Source organism: Nilaparvata lugens, chromosome 1, assembly GCF_014356525.2.
Source record: "Nilaparvata lugens isolate BPH chromosome 1, ASM1435652v1, whole genome shotgun sequence".
In the NCBI taxonomy this organism is placed as follows: domain Eukaryota; kingdom Metazoa; phylum Arthropoda; class Insecta; order Hemiptera; family Delphacidae; genus Nilaparvata; species Nilaparvata lugens.
The window spans coordinates 62,555,214-62,580,704 of record NC_052504.1 but is presented as its reverse complement, the minus strand read 5'-3'; the positions used below and the strand labels follow the sequence as shown (position 1 = coordinate 62,580,704).

Sequence of the window (25,491 nt, the reverse complement as noted above, 5' to 3'; positions counted from 1 at the left end):
CTTCAATTGCCAGAACTTTCTCCCCGAACGAAAACAACCTAATAAAGCTGTACTCCATCCCTGCAAAAGACTATCAGCCTGATGGAAACATTTTTCCGATGTTTGTTCCTCCTGCGAACTCCTGTGGAGGGACTCATCGATTGATGACACTAATTGCATATATTGGTGAGGGTGCATTACTGGAATTTGAAATGTGAGAAGTTTCACCTTGAAAGCGGAACACAGTTTGACTAGAATAATTCGAGCACCTGTCACTGAAGCAATTGATCAGAGAGTTCTGATCCAACTCTCAGTTATGAGTATCATCAAGTTAATTGAGTTTCAAATTGTTGGAGGGTCACAGTTATGGAAGTTGATTGTTGTTGTTCAATGATTTGTCTGCGATTTGTATGCAATCCTATAAGTAGAATCATCAAGAAGGAAGTTTATACTACTGTACTTCACTATGATAGGGAGAACTGATTTTTTATCTCATTTGTGAATTTGTGAGTATTCACCAACATTATTGTCAACTCATATTGAATTTGGTGTTCAGTTATAGAATAATGTAATCAGTTATAGTTAGAAAATAATGTGGTTGGAAAAAGCAGGCTTGAAAACTTCTGAGTTTTATGAAGAACTATGATATTATGATTGATGAATGTAGATTATTCTCCATAGTTAGAAAATAATGTGGTTGGAAAAAGCAGGCTTGAAAAGTTCTGAGTTTTATGAAGAACTATGATATTTATTATGATTGATGAATGTAGATTATTTTCCCATCTACGATTAGCAATAGGATTTTCCATTGCTGTAATAAATGTTTCTGTTTACAATTTCATATTATCTCTCTATAAATATTATTTATCACTCTATCATTGAATTATTCATCTCTATTGAGCAGAGGAAACTTCTATGTTGTATGCATTCTTTACTGCTGTATTATATTCTGTACTATTGAGTTTGAGAAGTTTATGAATATGAATCTTTCAAGCTCTTAGATTTTATTGTCCAGAGGTAGTATACAGTTTCAACAACTGATAGCCTGATGTGCACTCGGTAGTAGCCTAATGAGTAATAGAAGTTCATGGTTTTATGATCAAACTATCCTCTAAACCACTGTGGAAGAGACGAATTTACTACAATGAAAGAGAGAAAAAGTAATTTGTTTGATAAGGTTGTAGGCTACAGCTGAAATAATGAAAATGGAATGTAATCAGAGACCTTGCTCCAACAAGGGCGTGGCTTTCATAAGCACGTTCATTCACAATGATTACTGCCTATTTGTTGTTAGCATTATCCTGGTGGGCTACCTGTGGATATTTGCGGACCGCTATTTTTTCCAATGAAGGACAGTCTATTTCAATCAATCAAAAATGTCTACATACTCAATAAATCTTCAACACTAATCCTCAATCAGTCATAGATTAATGAATGGATAAACTGATTAATATTCAAAAATTCCTTCAAATAGTCACATTTCCACAGATTAATAAATTTAAACTTTTGATATCAGCAGTTCCTAGACATTGCTGATGCATCGGGTATAATAATGAGGATGGTTGTCAATATAATTGTGATAATACTGAACATTTAAGAGAATGTATTATATTGTATTATAATTATTGTATTATAATTATTTTTATGTATTATATTGATGAAATAGAATGTGAATGATCATGGAACGTGACAAATATGACATATATATACTTGTCATTGTCTGAAATAGCCTGATATGTTGTTTGTTGGTTATAATGATATCAAATGAAGAAGGGTCACATGGTTTATTCACGAACTTGAAAGGTTTATGATGAATTCATCATTAAATTTCGATCACTTAACCTAATACCTCCTATACATCAGCACAAGCCCCTACATTTTTGATGTACGATTAGACCACCGTACGTAATATAATACTAGAGCTCAAACAGTTTTGCGATTTATCGAACGCTTTCTGTCAACTGAGTACACAGTTGGTAAACTTGAACCCTGCTAGAAAATTGCTAGAGCTGGCAGTGGGGAAATTGACCTGTCGAGTCGGCAGAGTCCTTCAAGAGGACCCGCTTCACTGATGACTTCTTTCCCAAACAAATTTCCCCTTTCTGGCCGGACAGCTTATCCAATAACTTTTCATTTTCCTTTCTATGTGTACATAAACAGCTCTCTAATAACAGTCCCTCCATTTCACTCAAGAGCTATTCCAATTCTGCTCTTGATGTTTTGAGCGGCTTCCAACTGCAATGTCAATTGGTCCTGCAAAACAAGCATTGAATATAGAATAACAAACATTCGAAATTTGAAGCAACATATTATTGCTAAACTGCTCAGATATTATCAATTTATTGAAAATCAGAATCGTTCAATAAAATAGAGAGCTCTTGCGTTATCATGTTGAGTCCTTCTATGATTATTCACATTCTCCCAATACAATACAATAAACTAATACATCTCCCAAGACAATTCTTTCATGAATTATTTTCTATAAATAATAACTGATGCTCAATGAATGATAGGGGCACTCATTCTCAACTGCTTATGTCATATCCAAAATATTACATCTTTATAATCTAATTATTTGCATGAAAACTTCATCATAATATTAAAAACCGGTTAACCAAAATAATGGGAGAGAGAGCCATTTAAGATAATCAATTTTTTGGGTTAAATCAATATTATGTTTGAAAATAGCCTGTGAATATGATGTGAAGGAGAAATTGATTCACAAAGTTCATAAAAATATAATGTTTAGGTGTTTTATTCCAGCTACGAGAAAAATGAATAGAAAAATTGTATAAACTGAATAACTGAAGCTCTGTGAATCCGACCTCAGAAATAATAATTTATGGTATTCAATGAAACGCTTAATAATATTTCTTGGAGATGATCCCGGCCTTGCATCTAATAGAATAGTGACCAGATGTGAGGGCTTGCTCGTAATACTTCCAGGAAAACCTTGCACGTGTGTTTGTGTTGATAAAAGTGACTAGTATGAGTAATAGAGTCTTTGATCTAATTTCTTTTACTATAGACATTGGAGTGTTACAATATTTTTCCAATTATTGAGCTCGCTGAAGGCCAAAAAAACTTGACGAATTCATTCAAGAACATTTCAGTGAGAGAGTAACTGTTTTACCAATTTGTACCAATGTACTCTCAAATAATGAATGTTGAAGCAATAAAATATCGAATCGTTGACCTACAATATCGAATTTGTTGATTCAATGACTACATGCATGCAATGAAAAAGACGGATATTGTGTACAGAGTCCCTTCATTATATTGCAGGTCGATTATTCGGGTGGGTTTTATTTATGATCGAAATATTAATGAGCCTTGGGTTTAGTTGGACTTATGACTGGAAAATGCCGTGGGCATTCCAAATTGAGTCATAACCATCATAAGCGACAACATGTTTATTGTTCCTGGTTGGCGAACACATGCAAATAAAAGTGTATTGTGGCAGCAGCCAATAACATCCCTGGGAGCGGAATAATCCTCTGGCCAATGTTGATGCACTAACAAAGCCTTAAATAATATCGAACCGATATTTCACCTGGGATACGCTCTTCTGTCCCTCATCCATCCCTAGTTTCACCTGTGTCCAGATGACTAATCAAATCACATAGTTTGCGAAATGACTAACGCATTTTAGTCACGCTGCTAAATCACAATCCCCCTTTTTGTCATATACACAGCTCAAAGGGACTACTGTTATAGTATTGTATTGTTGCCAATGCTTCTCTGCTGGAGTTATTCTACTCCGACGATTATCATATCTGCTTTTGTCTGACATTCGACAGACTTTATCATAACCGGCGATAATGATCGTTTTACAGTTGATTCCATCCAATTGAACATTTTCACACTTTCTTGATAGAATCAGAAGCTTGGTCCCATCAAATTGATTCATTATCGGGGTATCGGTTCGATATTGCCATTGAATTGATTTGTATATTAGAGTTTGTATTAATTAGATTAGAAATCTCTAGTTGAAAGGGTGAGACAAAATGCTCAAATTTATCTATATTAGCCTCTTGAAGAATATGAATTACAAAAGTATTACCAGAGTGTTCTTATTATCAAACTGACGTATTCATGCAAATATCAACATAGAAAGAGATATTTCCTTTGAGGTGATTATTTTCTCATTATTTTCTCAGATATGATGCTTTTCGAATATGATTCTGTTGAATGTGATCCAATTCTCCACATCACCATAGTAATGACATTTGTGCAATGCCATTACTCAAGAGAGTGCTTGAACAGTCGAAAGTCGAAGGAGAGGAATGAAAAGTCATAGCCGGACAAGACTTCCTACTCTGTTGAGAAAGAGGAAAGAGAAATGAAATAGATTGGTTGCCCCCGAAAAACCGGAGTGGTATAGGAACAAGCAATGGAGAAGAGTTCGGACTCAGCTGGAAAAAAAGAATCAAAAAGTACATCTAGATAGACCCTGGTGTGAGTTAGAGCAAGAAAGGGGTGAAGCTAGAAAGAACTGAGACAAATGACACCGAATGGAGTCTGGAGCCTCAGCCTCTAGAGACGGCTATTTATGTGAGTTCCATGCTGCGACGACGAATTGATGATCATTTTCATCCAGGTGTACAGTTCCTAAAAATAAATGTCATCACCAGTAGGTCACATAAGACAAATGCTTCGATCATGAAATGGGAATTCTGGAATATTATGTCGTATTCTCTTGTAACAAGAATATACCAGCAATCCCCCAAACAGCCACATGCCGCACAATTCATTTGTAGCCGGTAACATTGTTATTCTATGGATATCATGAGTTCGTTTTCTGATAGAATCTCACATTACATACGTACTCTCTGATTACAATGGATGTGAAAGAGTTTTCTTGTGAGATTGTGAAGTATAATTTTTTTATTTCAGACTACTTACTTGCTTAAATTAACCTTCCTCATTATCTTTATTTATGGTATTGAAATTTTGATAGTGAAGATCGATTGTATATCCGTCGAATGATAAGTTTTTGCTATTTAAAAAACTCAATTTAGGCCCGCCGCAAAGTAAACCCACGCTTATCCACAAAAAGCAACCCACGCCGTGGGATGTTTTGTAAACCATGTCTAGGCTTCTCTAGACATCTGTGTAATACATGCAATGAATAATCCACTTGTCAGCTGATTGATAATGAATAATTCTATAGCAATGGTTTACAAATCATCCCATGGCGTGGGTTGATTTTCGTGGATTAACGTGGGTCTACTTTGCGGCGGGCCTTAGTCCAATCACGATAAGAGAAAAATCATATGTACCGGCTGTCAGAAGCCGATCAATTAATCACTGATCAATTTAAGAAAGAATTTTTGTCATTGTTCAGATTGTATGTTATCATATCTAGAATCTATGTTTCTACTATTATTGAAAATCATTTGTATGATTTTAACTGAATTATTATTGTCTCTGTTCTGAAAAGAAAGTCTATCTTGCTAATAAATAACTATACTCATGAGAACAGAGTTGGTGAAGATTCGTACAAGCTGTAAGATGAATAGTCGAAAGTAACCTTCTCTCAAGGAATGCTCATCGATGTGAATAGACTCTTCTTATAGACTGCGTTATTAAAAGCTCTCAGCCTCAGCTGAATTAATAAGTTATGAAATTGTTTTGGAATTTCGGAAATAACCACCAAGTGTACAAACGGGATCAATATGGTTGAAGGGAAAGAGCACATGTTGTGAGGAGAGCAGAGTGAGCGAGAACCATTATCTCGGTATTTAGTCGGATAAGCCGATCGGAAATAATTCTCTCAGTTAGGTCTGGTTCATTTGAATGGGGAGTAGAAATGGAGCATCAAGATGGGATCTCGGCGAGATTGGACCAACTGTAGTGAAACTGCAGAGCGAGTTCAAATTCACGCTGTAGAAGGGAGATTTCAGGAGGATTGAGAGGGCTGAATCAAAATTGACGGATAAAGAATGAGAGAAAGAGCCTTAGGCAAGAAAATCGCCCTCGCTGACGATCAGGACGCTTGCGTTTACTTGGCAATGATGGAGTTTTCCATCCGGCTTGTCTCAGCCATCGCTTAATTCCAATCTCAACTGGCGAGAGAATTATTTGAATCGAGACAGAAGTATTCCTAGTTAATAACATTTCAAAAAATATGCAAACAATTTCCTTCCAATTGAAAATCTTTGAATGATAGCCTATTGCTATTATTATTGTGAGGAAAATCAATTATTACTGTTAAATAATGAAGTAATTCTATCGTTCATTTTCTCCCCATCAGAACGTTTTTATCTGATGATCAAATCCCTGATTTGTGAATGCCTCCTTATTCAATGATGCATTGTAATTATATATATATTTAGTCTGGAACATTGTCAATACTCAATAGAATTCCCCCAAATAAGCTGATGGAATACTTATTACTGGGAGATACGTTTGAAATTTTATCAATAATATTCACTTGGAATGAATATAGATATAATTATAATATATATATATATATATTATATATATATATATATATATATATATATATATATAGTTGAATATTTCAATGAGGTTGGAATCTTCCAGTTCGGGCTGCTGCATCTGTATTTCCATGAATATAAAAGAATTCACACTGATTCATATAATCATTAGGTGAGAATTTCGAACATATGTTTTCTCTATTATAGTCCGGGCGCAAATGTCATTCCATGGTCACTTTTGAGTAACATCCGTGGAAGATGTCTCAATTTCTTCGTTGGGTCTAGCATGAGGATCATGATGATGATGAGTCGAAGTCACAGGCAAACATCTCGGAAACAAGATGGCCACCAAAATTTTCAGGGTTTTGCTATATCGCTTGTATTTTTAAAACCGTTCAAGATATTGAACCTTTTTTTCAAACGAAAATATTTTTAAAATCTTCCCCTACAATTTTTGTTTCATAAAATTTTCCTCTAAAACGCATATTTTTTTAGTTATAACCTTAAAAAGCCCAAAAAACTTTTTTTTCAAATTTAATTTCATTATAACTTTTTTGTGCGAGAGATACAGAGAAATTCTGAATCCATGAAATTTAGAGCGTTTTTTCAACTTTGAAACGATATATATCTTCATGCGCTGTAGGTCAAAAAATGAGTTCAGCGCCCTCCAAGGAAAACCCTGCATGATTTCTGGTGGTTTTTTCCATACGCATGAGGTAACAAGTTAGAACTATAAAATCGATTTTTTCATGACTACTTAATGATAGAGACTTGCAAATAGTCTCAATCTCTTCGTTACAGCAAGACGAATAAGAATATTGATGATGGCAGCAACGAAAATATTCATCATTGAAAAATACAAGATGGCGGCCATTATTGACAGAAATATTTTCATATCACTTGTTATTCAGTTATTGTGAGATATATCGATTAGTTCTAACACCAAAGTGTTTAGAATCAACTAAACAATGATGTTTGAGAGAATCATCTCATTTCGACAACAAACTCTTTCCATTATTCATTCATTCAACTTCAATGACTTGGAACATACATTTTTCGGGGACAATATTTTACCTTCCACTCTGTATAATGTATTCGCATCAGACGAACACTAGTATTATTGGGACAGTGTTGTAGAATATTTGCAAAGCTTCAAAATGACATCTGGTTGGAGGCTGTAAGTCCATATTTTACGGCTGGAGCGTCATCGGAAAAAGAGTAAAAAGTACTGTTTGCAGAGGAAAACAAGCTTTTTCCACCAAATGCCAATTACAACAATTAGAAAACTATGTAACTCATGACTTCTTGAAGGTACAGACTTGGGAATGGTATCAATCTCTTTGTAATGATGTGTAGAAAGAGAATATCCATGATGGCAATCTCAATCATTTTTGTCATCATGAAAAAACAAGATGGCGGCAAAAATATATCGATTTTCAAGAAATCGTCTGTAATTCTAATAAAGGTTTCTCAGCTGAAATAATGCGTAGGTGCATGAAGGACAGTCTGTGTGATAACTCCCAAAATTCAAATGCTATTTGATAGCATCGACTTTTTAAAATGAATGGAAAAATTACAAAAAATAGCATGCAATTGATTCCAGATTACTGAAAATGATAAATAACAAGAACTTTTTTTCTTATGCACTTGTTATTTTCATGCTGAAAAAGGACAAAGTAGTAAGTCAATTTGGTTGTCCAAGGAACTTGACCCTTAAAAAGGTTTGGAGAATACGTGTTCAAAATTTGAACTTGATTGATCTATTCGACCTAAAGTTATTGTAGAACACGCCATCAGACAGATAATGATTTTGTGCTCGAGTCAGTCAAAAGTGAGGACTTGCTAACGCTCGTTCAATTATTATAGAGTCTCCCTTGAATACTCACGTCATCTATATACGCGGAAATAGTCATGCAAGTGAATGAATCGCGTCCCCATGATGGAGTAAAGAAAGTAAATAAAATGTAACAGAAAAATTGAGGTACAATTTTCATCATGTACAATTTCATGGTGTACATGATACACTATATCATTCCCTTCACTCTCATCATGATACCGTAATTGTTATTAGGCTGAATTTTTCAAGAAATTAGAGAAGATGGTTTTCTGGGAAATGATTATCAACCCGACCCCTTTATTACTCGTAATTTCCTTGAAATTTTCCACATCTTCTCGAGGCGTTGGAATATAAACTGCACTCAAGCCAACTGGTGGACTACGGTTGATTTTATTATTCATAACGACAAGAGTCGGTTGATTGCTCTGTAATTAGCGTGGAGTGGAGATTATTTAGCGGCAAGCGAGAGATTTGTTATGTGAGTTTCGTTGCGTCCAAGCCAGCCAGGCAGCCAGGGTGGTTGGTGCATGCTGCAGCAAGATAGAAGGCTCTGCTCTCTTTGCTCGGCTTCTCGAGGCTGCTTTTGTGGCAAAAACAATCTAGCGTTGGCCGGCCCTAAGCTGATGTCCCCCCTTCCTCGAACTGGGGTGGCTTTCTACCACCTCTTTAATTGTCCGACCACCACTAGCTTTAATCGGATTTACGACCAGCTTCCCAGCTTCCAGTTTCCCATACGTTAATGCTGGCTGACACACGCACCATTGCTGACGGACGATCATCATAAGTGTTGCTTCGCTCAGCATCTGATGTCGTAACACTCCGGCAATAAAATACTCGCATCTGATATTTGGGTTTCACGGCTGCAACGAAGCACCAAATGTGTTTAAAGACATAATGTTTTCCCAGCTGCTCAATCTCGTCCCTTCCTTATTGTTCCATTCTCCTCTTGTGAATCACAGCGGAGTTCTTGGTTTCCAACGAATGAAAAATCTGTGACTGGAGGCATGAAGAGTCATTGATTTTGCAAGAAAATGTCTCCAATCATTTCTCACTACTTGGAGTAGACAGTTTCAATATTGACTTAGTAAATGAGGGGGACAATAGATAGCTCACCAAGGAGTTGAATAAAGAGAAGTATACCAGATATTATTATGAGAAATAAGCAATTGATGATAATCAGAGTTATGGCTGAGAGACCACATCACTCATGTGGAGCAGAGAATATAGTGTAAGACCTGAGAGAGAATGGACTCATGATTCTTAACGCGAGCATAAAGCTGAAATGAAGAACTAGAGAGTCACTAGGCATGTTCATGCTTGAGTTTGAAGCAGGAGAAGATAAATATAAAATTTATAGGATCACCAACATGATGGTATGCAAGGTAGAAATAGAAGGAATGGAGAAATCGAAGCTCACTGCTCAATGCAAAAGATGCCAAGCATAATAGGCACACCCATAACTATTGCTTTAAAGAAAGACACCTCATAGGGTGTCTTCACCTTATATGGGAGAAGGCAACCAGACATTTTCCACTGTTTCTTAGTTATCTGCACTTTCAATGTCAACTTTCCTGTATTATAAAATTCCTTGTAGAATCCAGCCTAATATCACAGTTGAAGAGGAAAAGAGTGATTCGAGAGAGAACAGCAGATCAGAGAGGAAATTCCACTCACGTGTTTGATGTAAAACCTCTTCTTCATTGGGTAGTTGAGCCATGCTTGAAGGAAACGAGGGTAGCTGAGAGTGGGCTACCACCCCACTACTTGTTGCATCAGATAACACATGCATTGATATGAGTTATACTTCTAGGTCGTGAACCTGCTCTTTCCTGTAATATTCTATGTAATCTCATATTCTCTTTCCACCTCCTACTCATATCCGCCTGGAACTAACGTGAATCATCAACTCACAAGAGTGTTACGTTCCCAAGTTGCTGTACCAACTATGATTTCATAATCATGATTATGATTAAGTTACAGCATCTACTTTTCAAAATTCTATTATTGAAGTGGAACCATAATAATTATGAAGAAGTGGTGACTGTTCAGAGTCTTGTATAGTATCAAGCTTTTGATTTCATTCTCAATTGTTCGAATGTTTGAGTACTGGATTGTAATTATAAGAATCAATGAACTGAAATTTGATTAGTACCATCTGAATCAAAATTGACCTATGGGTGAATCCCTTGCGACAAGCGCCGATACTGAATGAAAAATTGCCGTCACCTGAACCCTCGTATAGCAATCAACTACAAAGAATAATGCTGAAGTTTGGTCAGAAATCCACGAGGTACATTTCAATTATTCAAAACTTATTCAAAATTCAAGCAATATAATAATTATTGTCAAAGTATCTTCAAATATAAGGGCAGCTGAACTTTTCATCTATATGAACTCCATGTGACTTGGCTTATTAAAATGTTTACAGTAACGGTCATTTGTTTTTTGTGTGTTTGGTTAACATATATACAAGTATAGGGATTGGAAGTGTGTAACAAAGACAATTGTAAGTGATGTATGTTGTGTTATTTTGTGCAGGTAGATACGATGCCGAGGAAACGTGAGAAGATTCAGGATGGCTGAGAGCATGGAGGTGGTGGTGTGGTGAGGTGGCGGTGGAGGTGGTGGTGGTGGAGGCCGCTGAGACGGTGGTGCCGGCTGGATGAGACCTCGCTCGGCCCCCGACCACCAGAGCCAGAGCCAGGGCAAGGCTCGGCCAGTCCGGGTATGCAGGCATTCCGGGCATCCCGTCTCTCTCTAGCGCCAGGACCGACTTATTGCGCATTCTTCGGTCGCCCCATCCTACTCAACAAACACCAATATATTTATATCGTACCCACCCCCACCGCTCGTCGACACATCTGTTTTCACTTAGCACCCCCCTCTTCCCACAATTCACGCCGCCAAACCACCCTGCGTCCTCCCCCCCGTGACTTCGCGCTCCACGGGTGACTGTTGTCAAAACTAAACTTATGTCGCTAAACTTTATTTAACTTTGCATTCATTTGGTCATTTTGAATCTCGTTGTCTCAGATTTCGAGTTATATCGGGCAAAACGGGTCGTGCTTAGATACTTGACAATGTCTACCAAGGCATTAACGTAACATGTATCTAATCTGTCGATGTTATAACAAATTATTACGTATGTATCGTTCGTGAGAAGTCACAATAAAATTAATCGTAGTATATAAGGTGTTGTGTATTGTTACCTCTCTCTGTCCAAATCAAGACAGCAATATTCTTGTTGGAACGAGAGCTAAGTGTATCCCTGAAGTTCTAGTTTAGAATCGTGAATGTGTTGAACTTGTAAAGTACATAATTTTTTTTCAAGATTGCCTTCGAATCACAATAACTACAAGTGTAGCCAGTAATTTTGTACATTTGTGAAACTGCTAATCGTCGTCTGCTCGCTGGACCAATAACTGCGATCTATTCCGCGTTGACTCCTGCTGGCCAGACTCACGTGATTAGATGACAGTAGTTGTATCGATGCGACGAACTGTTTGATGTTGTGAGAATATAGATTGATTTTGCTTGTTTTTGTAAAATTCTCTCGGGTGAAACGGGTCTAAAGGAATCGTACAATCGAGAACTGTGAACTTTTTATGGAATAATGTGCCTAAGTAATGCATTGATGTTATAGACTAGATCGCTAATTATGGATTTGTTGTTGGATGGTTTGGGCGGTGACGGGGGGGAAAGGGGCGCCAACCACAGCAGCGACCTCCTGTTCCGCTTCGACGAAGACTACGTGGTGCTACTGAACGGCGAGCAGGCGCACAACCTGAGCCTGGTGGGCGGCAACGAGTCGCTCGGCAACAACACACTCGACCTGAATGGTACCTACATCATCCTGCAGAGCGACTCGCTCTACCCGAGTGGCTACAGCACGCCACACATCATAGTCGCCTCTATAGTGGTCACCCTGCTCATGGTCGTTGTCGTTGTCGGCAACATGCTTGTCATCATTGCCATCGTTACCGAGAAAGCGCTGAAAAACATTCAGAACTGGTTCATCGCCAGCCTGGCCGTCGCTGACTTCTTTCTCGGTCTAGTTATAATGCCTTTTTCGCTGGCTAACGAACTCATGGGGTACTGGATATTCGGCAACTGGTGGTGCGACATTCACAGCGCCATGGACGTGCTGCTGTCAACGGCGTCCATCATGAACCTGTGCCTAATCAGCCTGGACAGGTACTGGTCCATCACGCAGGCGGTCGACTACCTCAAGAAACGAACGCCGCTTAGGGCCGCCGTCATGATCGCACTCGTCTGGCTCATGTCAGCCGGCATCTGCATCCCACCGCTGCTCGGCTGGAAGGTGCAGAGGCCAGAGGAGGAGTTTCCCAAGTGTGAGGTGAGTCATCCATCTTACACTCTTTTATAATCATTCACTGTTTATATCTGTCAAATCATTCCGTTCCAAGTGATTCAATCTCTCAATTGGAACTGATGGAAAAATGAATTTTTCTGATAGTATTCATCCATTTCTACTTTGCTTTAGTCTTGAATATTAAGAATAACGAAAGAACAAGATGAACGATTTAATAAATGAGAACACTAAATTGTTCAATACGCAACGTTATTTTGAAAGTGGGTTTTCAAAAATTCAAATCTACTGAGAAACTCATCCAAAACTAACTATCTTTCTACTAATGGAAAGTGAAAATTCCAAAGATTTTCTCAATAATTCACCCCAGGTTCTCTAGACTAAGCATTCAAAAGTTTTAAGTTCCAACAAACCTTCTTATTAAATGAATATTCACTACTAGTGTATTAAAATGATCTATCAAGCATGCAATATTCATGAATAATTATAAATTCATCAACATCTGTTAATTAAGCATCAAGCAAAATATTAAATGATTATATTATCTTGATAATCCTCCCTCAGAAAATTAAAAATGGAATATGAAACATGAATAAAACCATATTGGTTTTTTGAAGCTTTTTCATTACTATCATCAGTTCCCACAAAACACAGTATTCATATTTCCGAGTCCTAGGAAGCGTTTAATTAAAGGAACTAGCTGCGGAGGTTGTGGCAGTTTGTATGCTGTCAACCATAGATCAAGGGCAACAATAAGAGGAGTCAACACTTCATTTGCATCAGAACAATAATAAGTTTGATATACTGTAATGGCGCAAGAGCTTACAAAACAAAGTTCACCCTACTGATGATTTATTGGTGAAATTCATTACTGAGTCATGTATCTTTTAAAAATTCCATAACAATGCATAGCTTGTAGATAGTTCATTGCGGAAAAATGTGAATACTTGTATCTCGTAGAATAAGAGTTGAAGTTTTATTCCTCATCTCTATTATATTTCTTCCACCTTCTATCAATATATTTTCTCATACTAGAGAATAATTTCCATGGATACCAAGATAATAGAATAGAATAGAAACATTCTCCATTTTCGCTAATTTTACTTCACATCCTATGCAATTCAAATTAATTCTCCCCATGTTTCACTGAAACTTGTGTATTTATGTATGACTATGTACATGATATGTAATTTATGACAATGTAATACACATCATAATATATTTACTAACTCCACTATAATATAGAAGGACTAATGATATAATTATATTATAGAAGGCTCATATGCATCATATCAGTTGAAACGAAGATTGGGCATGAATATTTGAACCCGTAATGTAGCACAATATAAGCGACCATATTAATTTATTCTAACTTGGATTAGCGTTGAACTTAGATTTTCCATGGAGTCGTTTCTCCAATATCCACGTGCTTAGAATAGTTGTTATTTGATGCTTATCACTGTACCGGAGAACTCGAATCATTGGCTAATATAATATCAAAAATATATGGACAATGGAGTCTTAGGAGAAAAAACTTGATAATTCTAAAGCTGTGTTTACACCAATGTTATTAACAAAATGTTTATTTATCAGATTGAACGGAACTTGCCAAACATATAAATATGTTCATCATGTGTATGATAAGTTATGTTCAATCTAATAGAATCTATAAGGACGGAGAAATAAACATTTTGTTAATAACTTTGGTGTAAACGCAGCTTTATACTTCTGGGAAAATGTGTTTCAATTAAGACACATAGCTCTTAATAATTATCATTGCATTGGACCATTTTTGAAGGCGGTAGTCTAAAAAAATTGTTCTTCAACCTAATCGTAATTACTGATCAAAGTATGAAGTGAAATAGAGAAATGGAGTTGATTATCATAAATGACTCGATATCTCAATATCTTTATGAAGTTCCGAGGTAGAGGTAGGCTTGATTGGATGTTTTCGGTTCAGTAAAGTTGCAGGGGATGGCGAAGAGAAGAGCACAATCGAATCATTATTTCCTGAAATATGGCTGATTAGTGATAAATGCGCTCAAATCTGGAACGTGATAAGAGTTGGAAATGGTTGCTGCAAAGAAAATTCTTTCGTCTCTAGCATTCAATGAGATGTCCTTTGTGGAAGAAACGTGTGACCCGCAGTCTTAAACGGGCTCCCTACATGAAAGCCAATCGAATCAAAGAGCTGCTACGGTAACGATCATACCCTTTGTGTGACCAGACATTCCCTTTATTCTGTATTTGCTTCCCACCAAGATATCGGCCCACTTCCGTAAAGCGGTTACTCCCATCACACTAAAACAGCCTTTTCAACTCTGGGTCGCAGCTCCAGGAGGTAATTCCAAGTTTTCTTCTTCACCTTTCAACACAATGGATAACGTGAGAAAACGTCTTTGATTCTAAAAATACTTCTCAATTCTGGCAATTTCACTGCGGTTATTCGTACACTTTAATAATTATTGACTCCGAACATACTTTGGATTGGGGGTTGGTGATGGTAATCTTCTGTCTAGGGTATCGTTGATTACTCATTGAAGGATTTGCGTTGGTGAGTTTATATATGAGAATAATAATTTCTCTTGTCGATGGTGCAACTCGACCTGAAGAGTTTATTCAGAATATAGATATGTTGATTACATGAAGCATATAAGCTACAATAATTTACAAAGTATCGATACAATTGATTGATTATTCTCTGATTTTAGAAAATGTGACACTTACTATAATATAGTATAACTATGTGATAATGTATTGAGATTCCATCATTTTGCTTTAGTTTAGGTTTTTATGCAAAATGAAAAAAAAATTCCAGTAAAGCTACATCTTGCAAGTCATTAAAAACGCATGCATACAACATAATATAAATACAAAAAATAAAATTTATAACCTATGAAGTAGAAATTCATTTAAAATTTAATGGTATTTGTGAAATTCATGAATCAACTACTGCTTGAATGGAGTTCAAATTTTTCTTGAATTGACAAACACAAAAATTCTTAAAAGACAGGAACATTTATAATAGCCTACTAAAAAAAAAATATAACTTAAATTCGAATAAAATAAGAATAAATAGTATGGAAAACTTGTTCATAAAACTGAATGTTCCTATGATTGATTCTATCATCCATCATCCAGTGAATCATAATGGATATTATGATCGAATTAAAAATTTCCATAAATCACTTGAATTTTTATCACCATGATAATCCACAGAATTGATGAACCCAATAACTGAAATTCTTCAACTATGATTTTTTCCAATCAACATAAATTGTTATCAACTAATTTCTCTCGAAAATTCATCAATATTTGATAGTGTATCAAAATCCTGTATAGTAGAATTTTATAAAATTCAATATTTTGATAAAAAGTATATTTTCACTGGTCCTCCTAGCAGGCTCTCCGTTTAACCGATTAGCCAGTTGTGCTATCAGACAGCCATGATTTTCAAAATCACTTTCTGTTGGTTTCAAACTCAAACTATAGAACCATTCGTTACTCGCCATAAACCCTCTCATTTCCCACTTACAAGCTCGCAACTTATCATACTCAGAAAGACGAAATTTCGGTAGCTGTTTAATATCTATTGCCACGTATCTCTATTTCAATCTGTTTATAGCAAAGCGCTATATCTCAACTAGTTCACCAGAACATTACTTGGTCTCCTAGAATAAACACATTATATTCACAGCTTAATCGTTTTCATTAACCTGATGGGCGCTGAGAGGGCTCTCAATCACATTTTTATCCTAACTTGAAACACCTCCGGGCTGCTGGCTTGCCGTTCCCATGGAATCATTATGCTATCGATCACTCTCGCACAACTGCTGTTACAATAATTTATCATCCCTCCAACAATGATGTTCAAGCGATTTTTTTACTTTCGTGTGTTTGTATACTTGGGACAGGAAACAGGTTGTTAGTGCAAATCGATATATTGCATTTGCATCCATAAACAACAATTGGTTAGAATTTGTCTGAGTTAGCCGGTATCACATTCGGCATGGTTATCGCTGGCGTCATACAAGTGATGCATGCATGGCAATAATTGTCAGCTAAATGTCATACGTATGTGTGACGCTTGTTGATAAGGCTGTCCACTTTACCCAGCTCCACCACAGTTCCCATTCATTCTAGCATGAAATTGAGTCTTCCAGTATACCAAATATTTCCCGAGTCGGGAACAGGTTATCCACTTTGGAAGACCAATAACTAAAATAACAGTGGCACAGACCTTTTCCCAGCTCTCTCTCCCACTCTCTCTCACTCTCGCTCTCTCACTCTCTCTCTCTCTCTCTGGCAAATGATGAAGTTTCTGTTTGCACAATGTACAGCCAGTTCCTTTCTCACAGCCGCTTCTAGTTTGTCATTCTGTTTTTGTGACTCTAATTGAATTTCCCTGACTGCAGAAACAAGGTTTTGTGCTCCCATTCTTCATTTACTACCGATTTTTACTTGGAACTCTTTCAGTGTTCAGTGTTTCACAAGCCATGAATGACAATTTTTGCACATTGATCACATTTACAATCAAGATCTTCTACGAAAAATCAGTTTCAATCCGGAAATGAATAATTGTCTTTTTTCAAGATATCAATGACTGGATAGTTCTTTCGAAAGACAGATTCAATCTGTACAGAGTAATGCCCTAATCTAGTATCACCATTGAAATCATAACGGTACTCTCGAGTGTGGATGGACAATATCCATAAATAACAAATTCCGTTATAGTCCAGTCACTATATACATTGGTGCATGCAATTTATATTGTAGTTCTGATTTTATTATATTTCATTTGGGTACATAAGAGAAATCCAGAACCAATTTCCTCATGCAAAATTTCCTTGTGTTACATACAGAGTGGCCCAAAAACCTCGTATTTTCGGCTCATTTTCCAGTTTTCAGATATTTCAGTTGTCGATTAGATTTTGCCGTGAGCAGACGCAAGTTCAGGTCCTCTCTTATCTCTGAATGAAATAGTTTGTTCGTTCTTGCGCCGTGCCTCTTGTTAAATATTAACTGTTTTCCGTTTTTCTAACTGTGCAATTGAGGATTTATTTCATTTTCCCTTTAATTTCGAGTTCTTATTAAAGTCAAAAATGAGTGTCTGTGAAACTTGCAGTCTTTCAGTTAATCGACAGGCGAAGGACAAGTTGGTTTGTTCTATTTGTAAGTCCATGTTCCATGGACAGTGTATTGTTGGGAAAAAATGACTGATGCGGAATTGGAGCTCCTAGTGTCGAATTCCTGGTCGTGCAAAAAATGTGAGGCTAAGCTACGAAGTCAACGAAATGATAATACAGTTGCAACGCCGGTGAAATCGTCGTTAGCTAACGTTAGTGCGCTGTCCGACGTATCAGCGGATTGTTTCAAGTCAACTATGTCTGACCTTGAAAACAAATTTAGTGAAGGTCAGGTAAGATTGGAACATTCGCTTGACGCTTGTTTGACTAAACTCAACGCAAATTCTGACACCTTGATTAGGCTGGAAGGCATAATAAAGACCCAGCAGGAAATTATATTAAAGTTACAAACTGAAAACACAAAACTAAAAGGTTGTGTAGAGGTGCTAAACGACAGGGTTGATTCGCTCGAACAGTACGGCCGTAGAAATATGATCAAAATACACGGGATTCCTACTGTGCAGGGAGAAAAAACCAATGACGTTGTGTTGGCTACGTGTAAAGCAGTCGGTGTTGACCTGGGTCCGGAGGCGATAGACAGCTGCCACCGCCTGCCCAAGGGGGCAAACCAACACTCTCCCGGGATCATCGTGAAATTCGTTCAACGCGATGACGCGCACAAGGTACTTGATAAGAAGAAACAGGTGAGGAGACTTTCCACTCGCGACGTCGGATTTCAAACGGAGGAGCGCCCAGTGTTCATCAACTTGTCACTGACTGTGGTACGTAGAAGGATTCTGTCACAACTGAAGAAACTTCAAAAGGAGAAGGGATTCAAATATGTGTGGGTGGATAGAGCAGGCAACATTAAAGTAAGACCAGTGGATAAGGGGAAAGTGTCAATGATTAACAGTGATAAGGATCTGGAAGCTTTTATTACTGCTATGGTTTAAATTTATAATAGTTAAACCGAAGGTTTCAAAGTAGCATTATCCTTTGTGAAAGAAATGAATTCTCCCCATATAAAATAGTATAAAATGGACCCAACAGATCAATAATATTATATTATATACATCATATTCATATACTTATGCATGAAACTCTTTTATGAAGAAACATATTGATATTAAAATTGAGAATCGGGGAGTCTAACAATATTATCAGGCAGGTGTTGGAATGAATCACTCCGATGAGCGGGCCATGTACTGTTGTCTATTGTGACTGCTGCAATATCAAATGACTTTTAGTTGAAACAAACGATTCACAGTACAGTTCAGAGATACCCTATACCCTGAAAATACAATACAGCTTATCAATGTTTTCTGTTTTGGTATTCATTATTCTTTATCGCCTTATATGGATTGTAGGGGGTAATTTAGACAGTTTATTCATTATATTATTTATGGTCGTTATGTTTACAATATCAGCTTATTCTACTCCAAACTGTATTATCTCTGAGCTCGTATCTTTGTTAATTGATTTTGCAGAAAATCCTACTTTTGTTTAAAATAATTTTTCCACTTAATTACTTTATTTTTTTATTTTTCAAATTAAGTTTCTGGATCTTTCTATGTGACGGAAAGACTGTCTTTCTTGTATAAAAGAGGCGCGGGGGGAAGTCGCAGGATTACCCACTTTTTTATTATTATTAACAAAATTTTCTTTATCTTCTTGATCCTTAACTTACTTCATTTTCTTTCTTCATTGAAGTTTACATTATCATAAATTTCACAGAGTAGTCTTATACTTTTATAGAATATTATATGTCAGTTCTTGAATGTGATGATGATCTAATAGGCTATCATGATACAAGTGAAATAGATGATTTATTCTCATTTGAACCTCAGAACTCAAGCAATAAAAACTCATTGAATTTTTTTCATACTAATATAAGAAGCCTGAATAAAAACTTTAAACAATTGGTTCATTATTTGGGAAATATCGAATATATATTTTTATCTCAGGGTGCAAGATTCGGCACCTGACGGAATAGGTAGAGCCATTCATCTAGTGAATTAGAACTATGATAAATTATCGCAAATTGTATTGCAAAAAATTAAATATTGTATGCATACGTTTGATAGCCTAGATTTCGTACTTCTTTGATTAAATAGAAATTTCTAAAATATTGATCTATATATTTTTCTTTCAATTAAATACCTTTAATACTAATTTTTACTTGCGCAAGTATTACTCTTATTAATTTCTTAATTTATAATAACCCTTTCGGCGAGCTAGCTTTGATCATCAGATTATTTCGAAGCACTAGGGCGCCCATCACTAAATTCAAATTTAAATCACTCACGTGTCGAAAATCTTCTTGTAAGCCGCCGATGTCGATCCAACTCCATGCGGTCCGGGAATATGGTAGCCGGAATCGTCTCCTCCAGGGGTTATAAATTTAATTATAATGAAAATGACTTCTGCTTCACAATAGCATCACGAAGTCTTTTAAGAAATTAATAATTTACTTTAACTTTAACTTTTACAAAATCATTAGTAAGGTACTTCGCTCTAAAATATTTGGGGTCCTCTTATGGTGGCATCTGGCTGGCGAGTGCTGGTTCTTCTTCTCAAGTTTTACAGATCCTCTTTCCGACTTTCAAATTAGCATAAAATTTAAATATCTCAATCCTCCGCCATTAAATTCAAATAGATCTTACAAAAAATGCCAAAATATTGCCTAGATTATATGATTAATAATTTCTTTGCATTCGAGCCATATTGATAATATAGATTACACAAATTTTTACACAAAATCTACTACAATTATATAAATATATATAAATATTTTTGAATTGGCCTACAGTTGCCGCCTATTAACTGCTGTTTTACTATTGGTGCATGCAAATTTTATTAGGTATTCATGCGCCTGGTAACTCTTATTTCCTGAATACATTAAATTATTTTTATTTGGTTTTTTATTTATGCTCTTTGCATGCTAGTTAATATTATATATATTAATATTAATTCCATGCTAACTAATAATTAGCCACGTGGACGGGTGTTTTTTCACATTGCACACCATCCGAATGCAATAAAGCTCTGCCAAGGGGTTTTGGTCAGATTCTACGTTCTTCGGTTTGATCGATCTCTAGGTCACCGATCTGTGAATACATCTACCTAACCTCAATCTTCAAATATTTTATAAATAATCTATTTATGAGTAATAAACTTCCTTCAAATCCTTTTTAAGTTCTTGTACCATTTAGCCAGAACAAGCTGATGCTATCTTATCTTGATTATTATCTGCTTGGCGATATTAGCCATTACTTTATTTTTAGACCTATTACTATTTCTGTTAGGGCTTTTCATCTACCCAAATTTAAGATGTTACACACGCCCCTGGGTTTGAATTCAAAATATTTGAGAATCACAATGTTTTTAATGAAAACCCACCCTTCAATACATTGATATACACTATACTTTATTATAAATTATACTCTCCTACTTCTATCACATTTCGCAGACATATTTGCTGCATCTCCTTTATACCTTATCAAATACAATAACAAATTCTCCTCCTCAACACACATAAAAATATCATAAATATAAACTTCTAAACGCACTCCTCCTGACAACATTTACAACACAGTAATTTTTAAATTCGCCGCTTGCAGGGCGCCAACTTAACTACACACATTTCATAATTCTCATAAATGATTCCTTTTAGACAATAATTTCGATTCATAAACTTCTGGGCTTATATCTTATAGTATTTCTTAGGTCTTAATATAAATAATTTTCTATACATCAGGTACAATACTTTCTTTTGCTAATGGCTCTTTGGTTTTGGCAACTGGTATTCACTTTAAGTCTTTTCAGGTAACAAACGTGGCATAATTAAAAGTAATAAATATAAAAACATATAAATAAATATATCGACATTAATAAATATAATAAATAACAATAATAAATAACTTTTGGGTACAGTATTTCTTTTTATAAACATATGTTCAACAGACATTACATTCATTTGATTTGGGTGGCTTTGGCCAGCTGGTCACTGGTTCTACAGAATTTGCTGTCGAGTTTCATAACTATTAACCTAACTGCTCAATTTTTCTCTTAAAAGGTAATTAACAAATTTTAATTTTATTATCCCCGCTTGTGTCCTTTTTATCTGATGTATATAATTTAATTACATATTTAAAAATTGTTCTTTCCTTATTGCAGGCTTCTAACGGCTGGAAAGAAATTAAACATTGGATTGTTGCCACGAGGTCCTATACCAATATTAAATTTATTAAGGAAGGTTAGTAATCGGTTTGATAATAATGTTTTCCTTGATTTCTTATCATATTATTTTAAATTCGATGATATTCATGTAGAATTGTAGTGGTCTTCCCATATCTTTTGACTTTCTGCTTGTAGCTACACTGTAGGCTGGTTGGGTTATCTGCTATCCATTTGTTGATTGTTGAGGCTGTCCTATTATTAATTATCTTCATGAATATAAAACCCCGTATCTGGTGTATTCTTTCTTCAATAACTCCTTGTTCCTTTAATAATAATTTCTTTTAATTGATCCAAAGTCTTCCAATCATCATGTAATTTTAATTCATCTTTCCTCTTATGTTCATTCAATATTCTTGATCTCGGCTCATTATAACTCAATAGGCTTACAACAATAAACATTTTTATAATATTAAATTTCCAATTACCAATCATAGATTCATTTAATAATAACAATATAATATTTTCCATCCTATCTACAACACAGTCTTTTATTAATACCACAGCCGTTATTACAAACATTAAACACCATATCCAAACATTTATCATCTTTTTAACAATATAATCACTCAACATATAGCCAGGTACTTCAATTTTATTCACATTATTTCTTATTTCTTTCACTCTTCTTAGACACCGTTTATCCTTCATCAATCTCCATGAGTACTTCATTCCATTATTATCCGCGCATGAATCAATCATAGTATTCCTATCATTTCCGTTTTTATCCCATTCATTCGATCCATTTTGCCGGTCACATCGCTCAATATCTCTCTTGAAGCGTATGTGCCGCGGATGCATGCTCTGTTCCTGTTCTCCTCGGTGCCGGTCCGGTGTTCTTCTTTGCCTCTTGAAGCGTGCATGCGGCCTCCATCGGCGCGCGCGGTTCCTCCTTCGTCGCTTCTTCCGCCTCCGGGCCTTGCGATGCATGTTCTTTTTTCGGTCATGTAGTCCATCCTCCTCGTCCTGATGCCGGTCGGGTGTCCTCGGGCGCCTCCGTCTCCGGGCCTTACGATGGTCGCTCCTCTATCCGGTAGTCCGTCCTCTTGGTCCTCTATCTTGTGGTCCTTGGTCCGCTTCGGTGGGGTACAATGATATGGGTGCATAGATTCTGTGCGCGGGTGCTTGGTGGCGGTCTCCTCCTGGTAACTGTTTATTTTTGGCAGTAATGGAATTTCGTCATTATTGTAATGGATTGGTTCTTGTTGTAGGGTGGTGGTCGGTAGTGATTCTTCGGCGACGAGTTGCTCTTCAGTGGGAAACAAGAAACTTAATAGAGGCTGATGCTTGCGGCTGGTTTTTGGTGGTGGTTTATCTGGTATTGGCTCTTGTTCTTCTAATAATATTTCCGGTAAATCATTCTAAAGGTGGTGTATGATGTTGAAATATCCTGCTTTTCTTGGTTTGTTTCATTGAGCTTGTGCTTGTTATATCGGGGGTATCATATAGTCTTGGTTTATTAGCTGTAGTTTTCTGTATATCTGGTGGCGGGTCGTTGGGTGTTGGGTTCCGGGTTTTTTGTTGATTCAAACCTATTGCATGTGCTAGTGTATAGTTTGTACTTATTTGTTGAGGTGGTGGTTTATAATTTCTGTTGTAGCTGTTTTGTGTATTATTATTATGTGAGTTTAATCGATCACGGCCATCATAGTGATTCCTACGATTGCTCTGCTGGGCATAGTGGTTGGTTGTACGATTTTGAAATTTTTCATTATTCCAATTACCATTTTGCCTGTGCTCATAGCGGCGTTCAAATGGGGAGCAGATCGGTAGCGATCATATGATACCGGTTCATAATTTTGGCTGTTATGCGGATTAAATTTTGCATTATGCTGATTTGATGCGTATCTCTGGTCTGAGCGGGGGTTGATATTGCCATTGCAGATGTATGCCATATAAATGATTTATCAGCTGCTTGCAATCAGTAATGGGTTGTGTGGCGAGTGCCATTCTAACTTGATACGGTAGCTTCTTTAAAATAAGCTTGCTAACGCCGATTCATTAATGGGCTCGCTCAATTGAGAATTTTTAAACTGTATGGCAGTGACGAAAGTGGTACATGCACCGTCTAAGTTAGGGTTGAAATCGCATGATATGATGTCGCTAGCACGTCCAACTGTTTACTTCTGCTCCAATACTGTTCCAGGAAGACAGCGACAAACTCATCCAATGATGTAAATTCATGGGCTCTACTCCGAAAAAACATCAGGGGTTCGCCAATCAATAAATTAGTCAAACGGAGACGCCAAAAATTCCAAGAGGTAGGTGCAAGAGTTTGTACTAATTTTATCTGATCAATGAATGGTTGAGGTTGCAAATGGCGATCAGTGTTATCAAATTTTCCTAGTCCTTGTAATATACTATGTACGTTGAGGTTGTCTGTTTGAATTCCTTGAGGTTGTTGTTGAATATGATTTTCCAATGCTATTATTTTTTCCTGTGTGATCTGCCATTGACTATTATGTGTAATTTTATTTGCGTTTATTTCTTGATTTAGTTGAGTCAGAGTGGATTTCTGAATTAGTAGAGTTCCATTTAAAGCTTTACAGGTTTCAGTGTTTTGATTGATGCTACCTTGCAGTTGGTTCATTTTTGTGGACATATTAATCTGTTTGTTTTGTATTTCTTTAATATTGCTAATATTTTTGTCAACTGTAGTTGTTAAGTTTTGATTGGCAACGGTAATTGTTTGTGGATTTCTTGGTGGCAATCGGCCTTAATGTTATTTGTTATATCCTGAATAGGTGTAGTGATTTGTGTATTTAAGTTGTCTATCCTTTCATTGAGTTCACATGTAACCGTATCTAACCTTTCCGATAATCCTGCCGTAACTTTATCCTGACTTTCTTTTTGTAGGGTTATCATTGCTTTTAACTCTTCCCTATGACTCTCTACTTTAGTTTCAATATTATCCAACCGTTGTTCTACTGATTTTATAGCGCCTGTGGTCTCTTTCATACCCTGTTCCACTGTTGTTTATTTTCCTCTTTTACTGTAGCAATCTCCTTTTTAATCTCCTGCATCATACTATCCATTGTTTTTTGTAACATAATGTTGAAAGTGCTACTCGTTTGTTCCATTATTACCTTTTGAAGCGGATCTAATTCTGTGGTTGAAATATACTTTGTTTGCCCAGGTGTGACTCGGCCTCCGGCGATGCGGGTTCTGCAGACTGCTCCTCGCCCCCTTCAAAATTGATCTCTACTATCCGTTGATTCAATGGTGTGTCAGCGGCGTCGATTCGAGTGGAGGATAGAGGTTGCAGACCTGGTGGATCGAAAATTATCGACCCGACGCTTCCTGGTTCCCTTTCTCGTGGCGTATTGGCATCTACCGTGGTGGGGTTTGATGTGCTCGGAGTCGACAAAGTGGGATCTGTGCAACCGCCGTACATATATGAAACTTCAGAGTTTGCGGGAGTGTGATTCATTATGTCAAATGTGATAAATGCTAATTAAACAGTGATAAAAATGATAAGCGAAAATGCTTAAAAAAGAGACACAACCGGGACTTACAGTGAACAGTGATGTGTAAAGTGTT

General features: G+C 36.5%; 1 protein-coding gene across 3 annotated transcripts in view; it reads left to right on the top strand.

Moving 5' to 3' along the window:
• Positions 1-25,491, top strand: part of LOC111056765 (alpha-2A adrenergic receptor) — a 416,461-nt gene that overhangs the window by 64,188 nt on the left and 326,782 nt on the right. For all 3 annotated transcript variants that reach the window (XM_039439004.1, XM_039438995.1, XM_039439012.1), the window contains exon 2: positions 10,798-12,616. In XM_039439004.1, the coding sequence (XP_039294938.1) occupies positions 11,918-12,616 (699 nt within the window). In that variant the 5' untranslated portion in view covers positions 10,798-11,917. The remainder of the gene's footprint in view (positions 1-10,797; positions 12,617-25,491) is intronic.